This window comes from Falco biarmicus, chromosome 5 (genome assembly GCF_023638135.1).
Source record: "Falco biarmicus isolate bFalBia1 chromosome 5, bFalBia1.pri, whole genome shotgun sequence".
In the NCBI taxonomy this organism is placed as follows: domain Eukaryota; kingdom Metazoa; phylum Chordata; class Aves; order Falconiformes; family Falconidae; genus Falco; species Falco biarmicus.
The window spans coordinates 17140345-17152923 of record NC_079292.1 but is presented as its reverse complement, the minus strand read 5'-3'; the positions used below and the strand labels follow the sequence as shown (position 1 = coordinate 17152923).

Below are 12579 nucleotides of genomic sequence, written 5' to 3'. Positions count from 1 at the left end.
TGTTATCTGCCAGGTGACATCTCTCAGCTTTTCAGAATGCCAAATTGCGCAAAACTGAAACCAGGAAGTAAAGTACCATTTACCACTAAACAAAGGACCATACTGTACACACAACTCTGTATTCTAGCAACAGCCCTGGAGTTTATCTGCATACAGACTAGCTGCAAATCATCACATTAGACAAATTTCTATTGTGTATCAGAGGAATTGGTAGTGTATCAGTGACATAGTTGTCACAGGGATCCAGCTGCTTAAGATGTGTAAGACTCTCTCCTTGAGATTTTTGTACACAACTAAAGGAAAGAGGAACACACACAGCTTGAAGGCCTCATCCAGTGTCATTGAAGGCCTCATCCAGTTTCCACATGACATTGTAACAGCACTGGGACAGATGGGGATTAAATTAGGAAGGAGATCAAATGCAACTGTAATATGTGAAAAAAATAAGTTCTTGATTCACAGAACTGTACCGCATGTTTAAGGGTGAAGAACTAAAAATTAAATCATGGTATTGATTCTGTGAAGGGTTCATTGTAGGAGAAAGATATACACACATACTGAACCTAACATCAGGATTCTCTTTATATCCAGTGGAGAAAACCAGACACTTGCAGATGTCCATAGAAGAAGGAAGCGTGTGGTCTCTGCTTCTTTCTATTGACCATTAAGGGACTCTAGATACCTAGTTCAATGTGCATGTCTACTGATGTTAACATATGGACAAGTGAATTCCACATTTCATGTCTGAAAAGTCCTTAAAATGTACTGGAGATCACAATCAATTTTTGGTAATCGATTTCCCTTGCTTTCTTTCAGCAGTAAGAGAAATTTATAAGCAGGAATTAGTACTTATTCATGCACTGGCATTTTGCTTTGATGCATGATTACATCTAAGTAAAGAATGTGACATGATTCTCACCAATTGACTTTCTTAAAGAAATACGGTAATTTCATATGCCTGTGAGAACCATGGAAAGAATGAGAGATGTAATCTACCATCTAACATTTTCATGCTTTTGGTGCATGGTGTTTACAGCAGTTTTATGTGTGACAGAAAAGACAGCTGAGTCCTGTTTTCACTCAGGCCATATTCCACTTATCGTCCTTATGTAAAATAATGTTCTAAACAAATGAATTAATATATAAAATAAAATATATAGTAATATGCTTGTATTTTTTCCAATCAAAGACTGATTTCAATCTAACACTGGCTAAAAGTCAATCAAGTTCAGCAGCTACTGGATTTCTACTTAAGCTTAGTTAACACCGACGTGGTAGAAACCTTCTCAATCAACTAATCCAAAATGCACATAGTATGTTTAGTTCTGAGCACTGAGAAGATGCTTCTTGAATTTTCTAGGGAGTTGAAGTGGTATAGGAGGGCTGGTTTTAATTTTACTTCCCAAAAATATTTGCTATGCAGTAGTATGAATAAAGTCAGATGACTTCTTACAGAGTCAGAGCCATATTCTCTCTATTTTATTAAGACAAAACTAGAAGACTCAGCTAACCTCAAGAAAAACTATGTTCAGGATTTTGTGAACCCCTTTTTAAATTACTTTATATTATTTAGCACTCGTCGCTATTCATAGTGTCAGGAGGCACACCAACTCCCAGCATAACCCAAGTAAGCAGGTATGACTTGAATTAGTTTTAGAATCCTTACGCTTTAGCTTCAATGACAGAATAGCCATGGTTGTCTTACAAGCAGAATTGCCATACGGATTTTGATGTCGACTTCCAGGAAAACCAGGCTAAAATATTGCTAATATGGTGGATATTATGGTACCTATTACAGAAATATAACAGATAGAATAATGCTGATCTTACTGACAATTATGGATATACCATAAGTAATGTCAAAATGATTAGTCACAAATACTAATGTAGTATTGCAATATTTGCAATAGGACTGCTCTTGGTGGATATTATGGTACCTATTACAGAAATGTAACAGATATAATAATGCTAACTTCTGAGTTTCATTTATACTTTGAAGCTTAGGGTTCTAACCTTCTAAATTTATTAGCAGTCCTGTATAATGTGACTGTCAATATTATCAGAGGGTAAAATTTTAGATGGGTCAGAGTAACTGTCCTTCTTAGAAATGAGCCTTTAGCTTCTTCAGTTGCTCTCTATGATATTAGCTCAGCAGGTCAGAGTCTTTCCATATATTACAATTCTAGCTACACGATCTTCAAATACATATTTATTTTAAACTTGTATATTGTCTGTTGCAGTTTGTGCTTCCCTCCATTGCCATTATTATGTTTATATTAAAACCAAAGATGTTGTTCGAACAAGTATTTAAATATCCCAAATTACCTTGAAAGTTCCTATTAAATAATATTATTTTTCAACCTTGTCTTTTTGCTTCCTTTTAATGAACGCTGTAAGAAAGCCTTGAATGATAATCAGGCATCACCATGAGCAGAAAATTACTTTAAATATGTAATGTTTTGGCTACTTAATATCTGAAAAAGGAATATTATACCTTATCACAGTCTTATGCAGCAGGGTGTACTTTCCCTTCAGCTCAGCTACTCTGGTGCCAGTGATTTTTCCAGCAGAAAATAGCTATGGAAGGGAAACAGACAGTTATGAAATCTCCTAAGCACTGATATTTTCATTCTGTTGCAACTTTTTATAACTACAACTGGCAGCCTTTTAGTTTATACAGTCTTCGGTAACATACCAAATCAAATACACAGCGAAATCAAATACACAGATGAAAAATGCTTATTTCATGATAATTCAAGGCATAAATATAAGGTTACAAACAATGTGTCTGTCACAAATACAGTGCTACCTGCACCACAATTTATTTTCTGATTTTCTGCCTGTATTAGTATTTCTTGATACTTCTGTCTTGACTTTGAACTCAGGCTCTAAATCACCTGTTTTCTACAACGCTTAACTGGTTCCATTTTGGTATACACCAGCTGGCCTGCACAGGTGAAACTGAGGCCTGAAGTGTCTCCACAGGCACTATGGTTGTAGGAAAGAAGAGCTGGGCTCCAGCTGGGTCACCCCCAGGCCACAGAATGCATTGCTTTATAGGCCTGGGCAGGCCTTTGGCAAACAGCAACATCAAACCACTCCACACACTCAGTACTACGAAACCTGCACGTGTGCGATTGCAGTGCACCCATCTCTTAGGTGATTCCTCAGTGTCTTGAGGGCAGTAATTTGGGCCAATGAGCCAGTCTCTCTTAATATAAATAGGAAACTGGACTAGGACCCTGATTTTGCCACTGGGAAATATCACGGCAGCAATGTGACAGTATCTCCTGTGATCATAGACTTAATTAAGTTGCAAAAGATCTCTAAGATCATCAGGTCCAACTGTTAATCCAGCACTGCCAAGTCCACCACTAAAACCATGTCCCTAAGCACCACATCTATACCACATCTTTTAAATACCTCCAGGGATGGTGACACAACTGCTTTTCTGGGCAGCCTGTTCCAATGCTTCACCACCCTTTCAGGGAAGAAATTTTTCTTAACATCCAATCTAAACCCCCCATGGAGCAACTTGAGCCATTTCCTCTTGTCCTGTTGATTATCTGGGAGAAGAGACCGACCCCCACCTGCCTACAGCCTCCTGTCAGGGAGCTGCAGAGAGCAGTAAGGTCCCCCCTGAGCCCCCTCCTCTCCAGGCTGAACAGCCCCAGGTCCCCCAGCTGCTCCTCACCAGACTTGTGCCCCAGACCCTTCACCAGCTGCGTTGCCCCTCTCGGGACATGCTCCAGCCCCTCAACGTCCCTCCTGAAGTGAGTGGCCCAAAGCTGAACCCCGTGTTCGAGGTGCGGCCTCACCAGTGCCCAGTGCAGGGGGACAGTCACTGCCCTGGTCCTGCTGGCCACGTTATTGCTGTGTGATATTTCTTTAGAAAGCCTTTTCTTCACCTTCTTTGGTTACAGGTAAGGAGAATCAGGTTAAACCTAAGTTTAAAATGTAAGGTGATCTGACTATGAAAGTCTATAGCTAGCCTTTTGGAGCAGCCAGCCAAATCTGCAACTTGTATGGGAACCTGCCAAGAAATTGGTTGTGCAGGTACTATCAGTGTCATATTCAACCCTTATATTTGACAAGGCTTCCACGGAAAGGCGTTTTTTTAAGCTGAACTACTGGCCATTTAAGAGATTCCTATGTGGGCTGTTCTGCAGATGCCATTTTCTTGAATATCCAGGAGAAACTATTCAGAATGAGTCCTACAGTCAAGAATCAGAACCCAAGTTAATATGTGAAAGGAAGTACACATTTTGTTTGTAACTGTTTGATTTATGTATTTTTTTTAATATCTACTGCAAAATATTTCATGGTAGTAAAGACAATTTTTGTTATCTAAGGCCCTGAGAAAAGGAAAGATTTGTCTTCCATTTGTTTGTATGAGATTAAAGATAAGCAGATCTCAAATATTTATTTTGGCATCCTGTATGTTCTGAAGATACTGTTCACTGAAGTTCACAATACTAACTAGTTCTTCTGTGAGAAAGAAAATATTGCCATATCTCAACCCATTTATTTCTTAGCATCATATGTAGGTATAGTTGTGCTATTTGGGTGGTACCTCACTACCGTCCTTTCTCCATGCTCCTCTGATCTATATCTGTGACTTCCAGTTTTTCTTACCACTTAGCTTCCCACTGAAGACCTATGCCATGTTTGACAGCATTTCTGCAGAAATAAACTTACTTGTCCCTGAGGTTATTTCTTCTCCTTTATATCCATAAGCTTTTTACACCTTTTATACTTAATTTCTCAGTTTGGTTCAAAGCTAAAAGCTCTGTTCCAATAAGGCTGGTCCTACACAATGTGAAGACACATACCTTTGAGGACTACTTAAGACAGAGTGTATGGATAGCATACCAGCATTTCAAAGGGAGTGAGAATTCTGTGACAAGTATCATCACCGGATAGTTCCCATTACCACAGCTTTATTCAGAGAGCCATCAGAGTCATTGCTGGGCTACCCTGATCCCAGGATTTGTTATTTAAAGCCCAGCACACTGTTTTCTCCAAAATGCTTGGGAAGGCAGAAGGGAAAGAGGCAACCACGTGAAAGGAAGAAATATGGAAGGAGGAAGGAAAAGCATGAGCTTGCTGTAGAAAAATTGTGTTATTCACAGTGATAAAACCAGCTGAGGGATGATGCCCCTGATATACAGACACATACTGCTTTCAACGCTGCCTTTCCCACACAGGTGATAGCAAGTGACACGTAAATGAAGTTAACCTCAGAAGCTATTTTAGCTTAATCAGTGGATGCTCCTAGAAATTCACTGAACGCCCAGAATGGGGCTAGTAATTGTTTTCCTTACACATTTCTATCATGATGATGAATAGGAAACTCCCAGTCCCTGAATACATTGCCTATTGATAACAAAAATAAGAGAGAGGACTGGAATGACAGTAGGTACCCACTTGGACCTGGAAGTATGGCTGTGCACAGTCAGCAGAAAATGAGTAACAGCTTTTTGCAAAAGATACTGAAAATGAGTAATGGTCAAATTCTTATAGAGCCACTACTCAGTGGACAGTATAAAGGATAGAGTCTGACGTGTTTGCCTTCAGGTGGGCTGAGAAGTAAACAGTTTTTCAGCTGGGATGACTTTGGTTCTTACTAATATCTAGAATGGAACTAGAGCCAAGAAATTGATTGTCCTTCCATCTTCTGAACAGGCTATTCAGATTCCTGAAGCAAACTGCCTCTTGTGGCCATAGACATCCTCTATCTCAACAGCAAATTACAGTAACTATTAAAACAATTTTTCCTGTATAGTTTCTCCTCAGAGTATTTCACGCTTCATTCCATTGCACAGAAACACGCACATTTGGCCTTCTTGGCTTGTAATCACAAACCTTGCCAATTCCCTGTCTGTGGAGATATGTTTCTGCCTCTGATGTTCCATTCCAGATCATCTCCTTACATAACTTTGATATATTTTTGTCTACAAGGACAAATAGCTTACGGCTGAGAACAATGGAGAACAATGTTAGTTACTAAGTCTCTCTTTAGCCATCAAAATAGCATTTGGAAAACTGTAATCTAAGGGCAACAATCGCATTATCTTAACTTTGTAAAAATGTTTTTGCCTATTACATCTACCAGCTATTAAATAAAATTTATCCCATGTTCAGAATTTCCATTATAAAAGGCATATACAGTAGTTAGCAGAACCATGTTTTAAAATGCAGCACGATACAAGTGAATTTAAAAAATCTACTTGAAATGGATTAAGTGAATACTCACTTCCCTGATGCTTTTCACCTGATCTAGAATAAATTTGGTTTTGCAGGCATTTTACATGACAGAAGGCTGTATAGAAGGAGATATCTTGTACAAGGTATCTAACACATCAGACTTTCAGAAAAGAAATGCTTGCCAGAGAGCATTAATGTCTTGTATAAAGGTCAGTATTGAAGTCCCCAGATTCCTGTGAAATCTAATGCCAAGGGTCTTGGAAAGATTATGAAAAAAAATAAAGAAAGAAAATCTCAAAATGGCCCATCTTGCACATGTAACAAAAGACTACACTGATTAATTTGATTAATTCCTAATAGAAGCAACACAGAAATTCAGTGTAAAAAATAGAAAATATTCCTAACTCTTATTATTTGTAAAAATGCTTTAGTTTAAACAACATATGTTTGAATAAGTTCTGGGTTAACTCAAAAAACACTACACTTTGGCAGCAGTGACTGTAACAAATATTAGAGCTTCCAGATTTCAACTTTAGGGAAGTAAGCTTGCAAGTTAGTTCAAAAAAAGTCATCATTCAAGAACACTCAAAGAAAACAATGACAAAATAGTCAACAGCATCTATATATAAACATACATACACATATACAAACATAACATTTCTAAATGCATTTATATGATAATTTTTTTCTGGTCAGTTGGATCTGTATTAGCCACAATTCTGCAAAAAAAAAAAAAAAAAAAGCTGTGTATGAGACTAATGTCCCAAGTTTAAAAAAGAAGTTTCATTTCACTCCTCCCCCTTCCCCTCAAGACACAGTCATAGTTCACTTCATAGCTTTGAGGCTCTCACGTTGCTGAGGTAAGTAAAACGGTAGTTCTTAGTTCAACAAATTCTGTTGCTACACTGAAAAGATAAAGAGCGAGTGAGAAGATGAAGTAGTAAGGGGAAAAAAAAGAGCTTGTGAATAGCAACTGAGGATGTCTTTTCTCAGTCCTCTGTTAACCATAATGCCCTGGAAAGAACTGAGATAATTTTGTTATACTGGTGTTCTCAAATCTGGAGTTTGGAATATAGTCGGGTAAATATTCTTAAACTGTTGAGTCTTCCAATCCCTTTCCATGTCAGTTGTACTTAACCGTGTTTTGCTTTTCTCTGCTTTTCTTTCTCATTATACATGAGAATGAACTGAGACCCTGAACATTTTTAAACACACTCCAAATTGATAGATCATCTGGATAAACTGAAGTAAATTTTCCTTATCTAAATGGAGAATTATTGGAAAGTTGGATGAAGATTTGGCTGCTAACGAATGATTGCCTGGCAACTTTCTCCTTTCATTTTCCCCATACTCCCATAAATGTAACCACATAAACAGTATGGAAGTATGTATCTCATTACTGGATTTAGTTGTATCTTTCCCTTTTGATTTAAAATGTCTGTTATGTTTATGTTACCCTATTAAGTTACCCTTTCTTTTACTTCACACTCATCTTTAACAGATTAACATGAGTGTAATTTTCTAACTTTGTTACATTTTTTCATGTTACTTCACTATTTGAAGTTTGGCTTTTCTACCAGAAAAACTAAACATAACAAAACCAAACCAAACCCAAATTCTAAAACAAATTTGTTTCCTTTAATCAGTGAAAACTCCCATGAAATAAGGTACTGGATAATTCTCTCCTATGATAAAGACTGTGGAAGAATATTTTGCTGAAAAGGGAAGGGCATATCCTTCATATTTTTCTAGCAAGAAAAGATGGACTTTCTGGCTCTGGGCAGAAACGTTTTAAATACAGGAACCCATGAGAAAAAAACAGAAAATATTTCCTCTCAAATAGATGTTCTTTACACCTGCATAACTTTCTCTACACCCATAGCATTAATAAGTTCATATTTGCTTGCTACCAACAGCTCCCCGTAAGAACTCTCCTCAAAATCTTTTGAAGAAAATTCCAAGAAAAAGTAAGCACAATCAGAGGTTACACACAATCTGAGGGAGATATTTTTTTATAGCCTTCCAGCTCAATTTCAGGTGCACTATCCCCTGGATGTAGGACCACAGTAATTTCTCCCAGACCAGAAGGCAGATATAGATGAGATGTTGGTAATAAATAGAAGATGTCAGAATATGAATGGGAATTAAAACTACGGAAGGGAGAGGACCCACCTGATAAATGAGGTACTCTTCCATGTGAGCAAAACTAGTGAAACCTGGCCTTAACTACATCAGCACCTCTTCACTCCTACATTCAGTGCAGCAGGCTTTTGCATTCGCCATTTTAACAGATCTTACTCAATCCTTTCTGATAGTGAACTCAAAGCAATAGACCAAGGAACTCATCTGGAATTTCAAAACAAGTTTTTTGTTAACTCAAATGTGATATAAATAAGAAATCTAAAAACTTTGACATTCCCTGTTTTTGATTTTAAGGCTCTTCAAGCTTCTTTTGGGAGTATCCAAACCTGGATAAAACCAAGCCAAATTTTAAACTTAAAAAGATGATACAATTTGAATGCTGGTCTAATTCCTTGCACTCTTTTGATAAAAAGCATCAAGAACAGCACCGAAGATAAATATAGCCACCACTATGAAAGTACTGATTAACATAAAATTACTCATAATTCTTACGAAAGTGAAACACTTGAAGGCTTCCTAGGAAACACTTAATTTCAACAGTCCCTAGAACCTCTGCACTTCAGAGAAATGATGGAGCTAACACATGTTTCTAATTATCTTTGCAGACACTGCAAAATAACTAAAATGTATTCTAAGCTCAAATGAAATAATAACACTTTCCATCTCTTCCTTCTAAGCTGTAGGTTTTGCAATTAAAACAAGACACTGTGACTACACTTAATGTTATTTTAACACATAGAATATCCATCATTTTACATTAATTTTGTTTATTTCAAACATCTGAAAGGTCTCATCCAACAACTCTTTTGCAACAACAGAAAAATATCAAGGAATAAATATATTTTATAGTTTGTATGCACTCAGGATTTCAGTACAGTATTAGCCACTTGGCAAATGGCTCTTCTGGCCAGTTTGCTATGTGAGGTTTGGAATTTCCTCTCTGTACTGTCTTTTTTGAAGAGCTTTTTTACCCTTTTTGGATAATATTTAAACATTCAGGTAAGAAAAAGGGTAAGTTTTCCTCTTTGAATAGAAAGCTTTCTATCCTCTGTCAAAATCCTTGTTGAGTCCTCAGTGTTTGGACACTTACTACATAGCTCAGGTGTTTCTTAGTCTGGGGAGAAGGCAACACCATCTCCCATTGCCTTTTCAGAGGTTATTTCTACATTGCAGGTGAGCAACAGGTACAAACATGCTATGACTGTTGCATTTCTAGCCATATTGCTGGCTATCAGTCTCCACAGAATCTAGTGCATCCTTTAGATGAGGTGAGCTGGGGATATCTGCTGGTGTTTGGTTTGCCTGTGTCTGGTATCTCCAAATTACTTAGACAAAAGCTTGGACCCACGATAATGCACTAAGGGAACTGAAGACTTGACTTAAGGTCAGGCCATTGCTCAGAGCAAGTTCAGTACTGAGCTAGCACTTGTGCCAGAACAGTGCAGAACTGTCTACACAGAAGTGGAAAACAAGGAGCATCTGCTCCAGGTCCTTAGCATCACTGCTGCCGTCAACTAGAACTGATAGAGATACGCTAACAATAAAATGAAGAAAAAAGTTAGCTAACTAAAAAGTAGCATACTACTTGGCTTCTTAAATGGCCAAATATAATAGTTCATATTGTTCTTAATTTCTGAGAATTTCTATGACTTCTCATTACTTCTGAAGATTATGCCCTGGCAACTTCAAGATGGGGCATGCAAAAATGAAGGAAAAACAATTAAAAGTCTATAGAGGTAGTATTTTTAACCTCTGTGGCAACAGGTTTATCTTAAAAAAAACCCCAAACAATAAACCTGCTCTAAAAACTGCTGGTCCCCATGCCAGAGAATTTAATGGTTTTAAGGACTTCTGTGACAAAATCATCTGATTCCCTGAACAATACCTAGGACAGTTTTTACCATCTTCACCACTTTTGCTACAGGGCTTGAAGGATGCACTTCATTTTCCAGAATGCTTTGTTTATACAGTTTTTATTACAACATATAGTAAAGCAAAAAATAAACTCCATATAATACACAAATGGAGTTGAGTCAGAAAAATTAAGGCTGGAAAGAACCTCTGGATGCCATTTAGTCCAACCTCCTGCTCAAAGCAGGGACAGCTTCAAATTTAGACCAGGTTACCTCAGGGCCCTGCCCTGTCAAACTACGAAAATGCCATGATTGAGTAAGGATGCAGTGGCTGAATAACTATTGCATCAGTTAGAAGGTAGTCTCTTTATTCTGCCGATTTATCAACAGCTCTCTTTACTTTTTACCCAAAAGAAGATAATGACTTGCCCTGAAGTATACTGAGTCTAACCATTGACTACCTTACTTTATCTCACATATTTTTTCCAAACCATGCAGCTGAAGAGTGAAATGTATTCCCTTTAGATGTTAGGAAGCATAAAGAAGATAAGAAGAGATGCCAGACTAAAGGACAATAATGAAGCCAGTGTATATAAGATTCTGATTCTTTTTAATAATATTTTTTAACTCATTAAATTATTTCAGATTGCTTTCCAGCAGTTATATGAAACAAGAAACAGCCTCAGTGAGGCTCTTACTTGCCTTTGAAAAACATAGGGAGCCAAAACTGACTAACTTGCTCCAACTAAGCATCAGATATTTGGATGACCTAAACTCTGTTTTTAATATGAAGCGTTGCATCACAATTTATACATGCCTAGTAAATATGATTACTACACTTCTTATTCTATCATCTACATCACTTATTCTTCAACACGCTGCAAATATTCATAGATTTATAGAAGACTAACACTTCTAAAATTAACTAGAATTTCTCTACTCAACAATATCTCAGGCTTCAGCACATATTTCAAAGTATTTTAAGACAAGAAGATAAAGATCACTAATTTAAGACTGTAGATATTTAGTTCCACCATAAATTGTATGTATCAGTATTTCAGTGCAATTTTGCATTCCATTTTGTACGTTGAGAAACATGTTAAGTACAGAAAGGAACAGCTATACTGCAGATATTTAGGGAATTATATGCCTTAAGTCATTATTGCAGAGAAAGGTTATGATGGTAGAAGGTAAAGAAAATTGCAGTATGATTTCTAAATTAATCCTGTCATTAGAGTTAAAAAATAAGGTGTAATCCATCCCATCTGTAACTACACACATGCTGACAGGCAGTAGATTTTTTTAGGATAAGTAAGGGAAGTCCCCAGTAAAGCCTATTTATTAGTCTTTCAAGTACAAAAAGATTTGTCGCTGAGTTTTCTCAACTTTTCATTTAGGTGATAAACAACAATATCTGAAGTCATGAGGCCATTGGTTGTATGAATGCAGTCAGGCATTTCTATCCTGATGTTCACGATGAGCAAGATTATAACAAAGTAACAAATACATTTGTATAAAATCAAATCTATATATAAAACGGTTTCCCCTTAAAAGTACTATTTTACAAGGGAAAAAAATCACCTAAGTAATTTCTATTTGGAAGCTAAAACAATTTAAATAATTTAAGAAAATGATTTTTTTTTTGTTTTTCACAGAGTGCTTCACAAATTATTTTGCCCTATTTCCTGTTCCACAAAAACCATAAATGTAATGAGTAGTAAGATAGCATGCACTTTTTAAATGTAGCGTATCATTCTTTCACAGAGTGAGGGCATAATGAGCCTGAGAAATTATTAATATGCACTCACTTTATTTTGAAATGGACATACCATTTATACTGAATTACTACAGAGTATTTCACATTAAAAAGGCTATATTCAGATGATGCTACATAAACAAGACAAAACGGAGTAGGGGTAAAGGTATACATGAAAAACATTAATAAACCTACTTACAGTAGATATAGCACTGTATTGCCTTACACAGAGTTTCTACAACTTAACTTTTCTAATTACAGATGGATCAGCCAGGCATCCTTTAATGAAAAATAAACGGCTGAAAAACCTTCTAAAACTAACAAATAACAACTAGGAAAAATAATATCATGAATTCTTTCCCAAGGCATGGTTCATAACAGTAGTTTTGTCCCCAGTTCATGGGAAAAAGCAATCCCTACATGGAAAATACCAAAATCAGCCACCATCAAGATGATACAGCGGGTGAGGAAATACTGCATCTGGCCAATTGTGTCTTGCATGGATACAGTGGGTGAGGAAATACTGCATCTGGCCAATTGTGTCTTGCATGGCTCAGTAGAAGAGGGGGGATAAGAGACTAGTAAGATAGGCATTCCAGGAAAGGAGACAGCTTTCCTGCT

General features: G+C 37.0%; 1 protein-coding gene across 1 annotated transcript in view; it reads right to left on the bottom strand.

Annotated features, from left to right (window-relative positions):
* Window positions 1–12579, bottom strand: part of CCDC146 (coiled-coil domain containing 146) — a 66766-nt gene that overhangs the window by 34284 nt on the left and 19903 nt on the right. Inside the window, 1 exon segment of the mRNA XM_056339692.1 lies at window positions 2495–2577. Coding sequence (XP_056195667.1) covers window positions 2495–2577 — 83 coding nt within the window.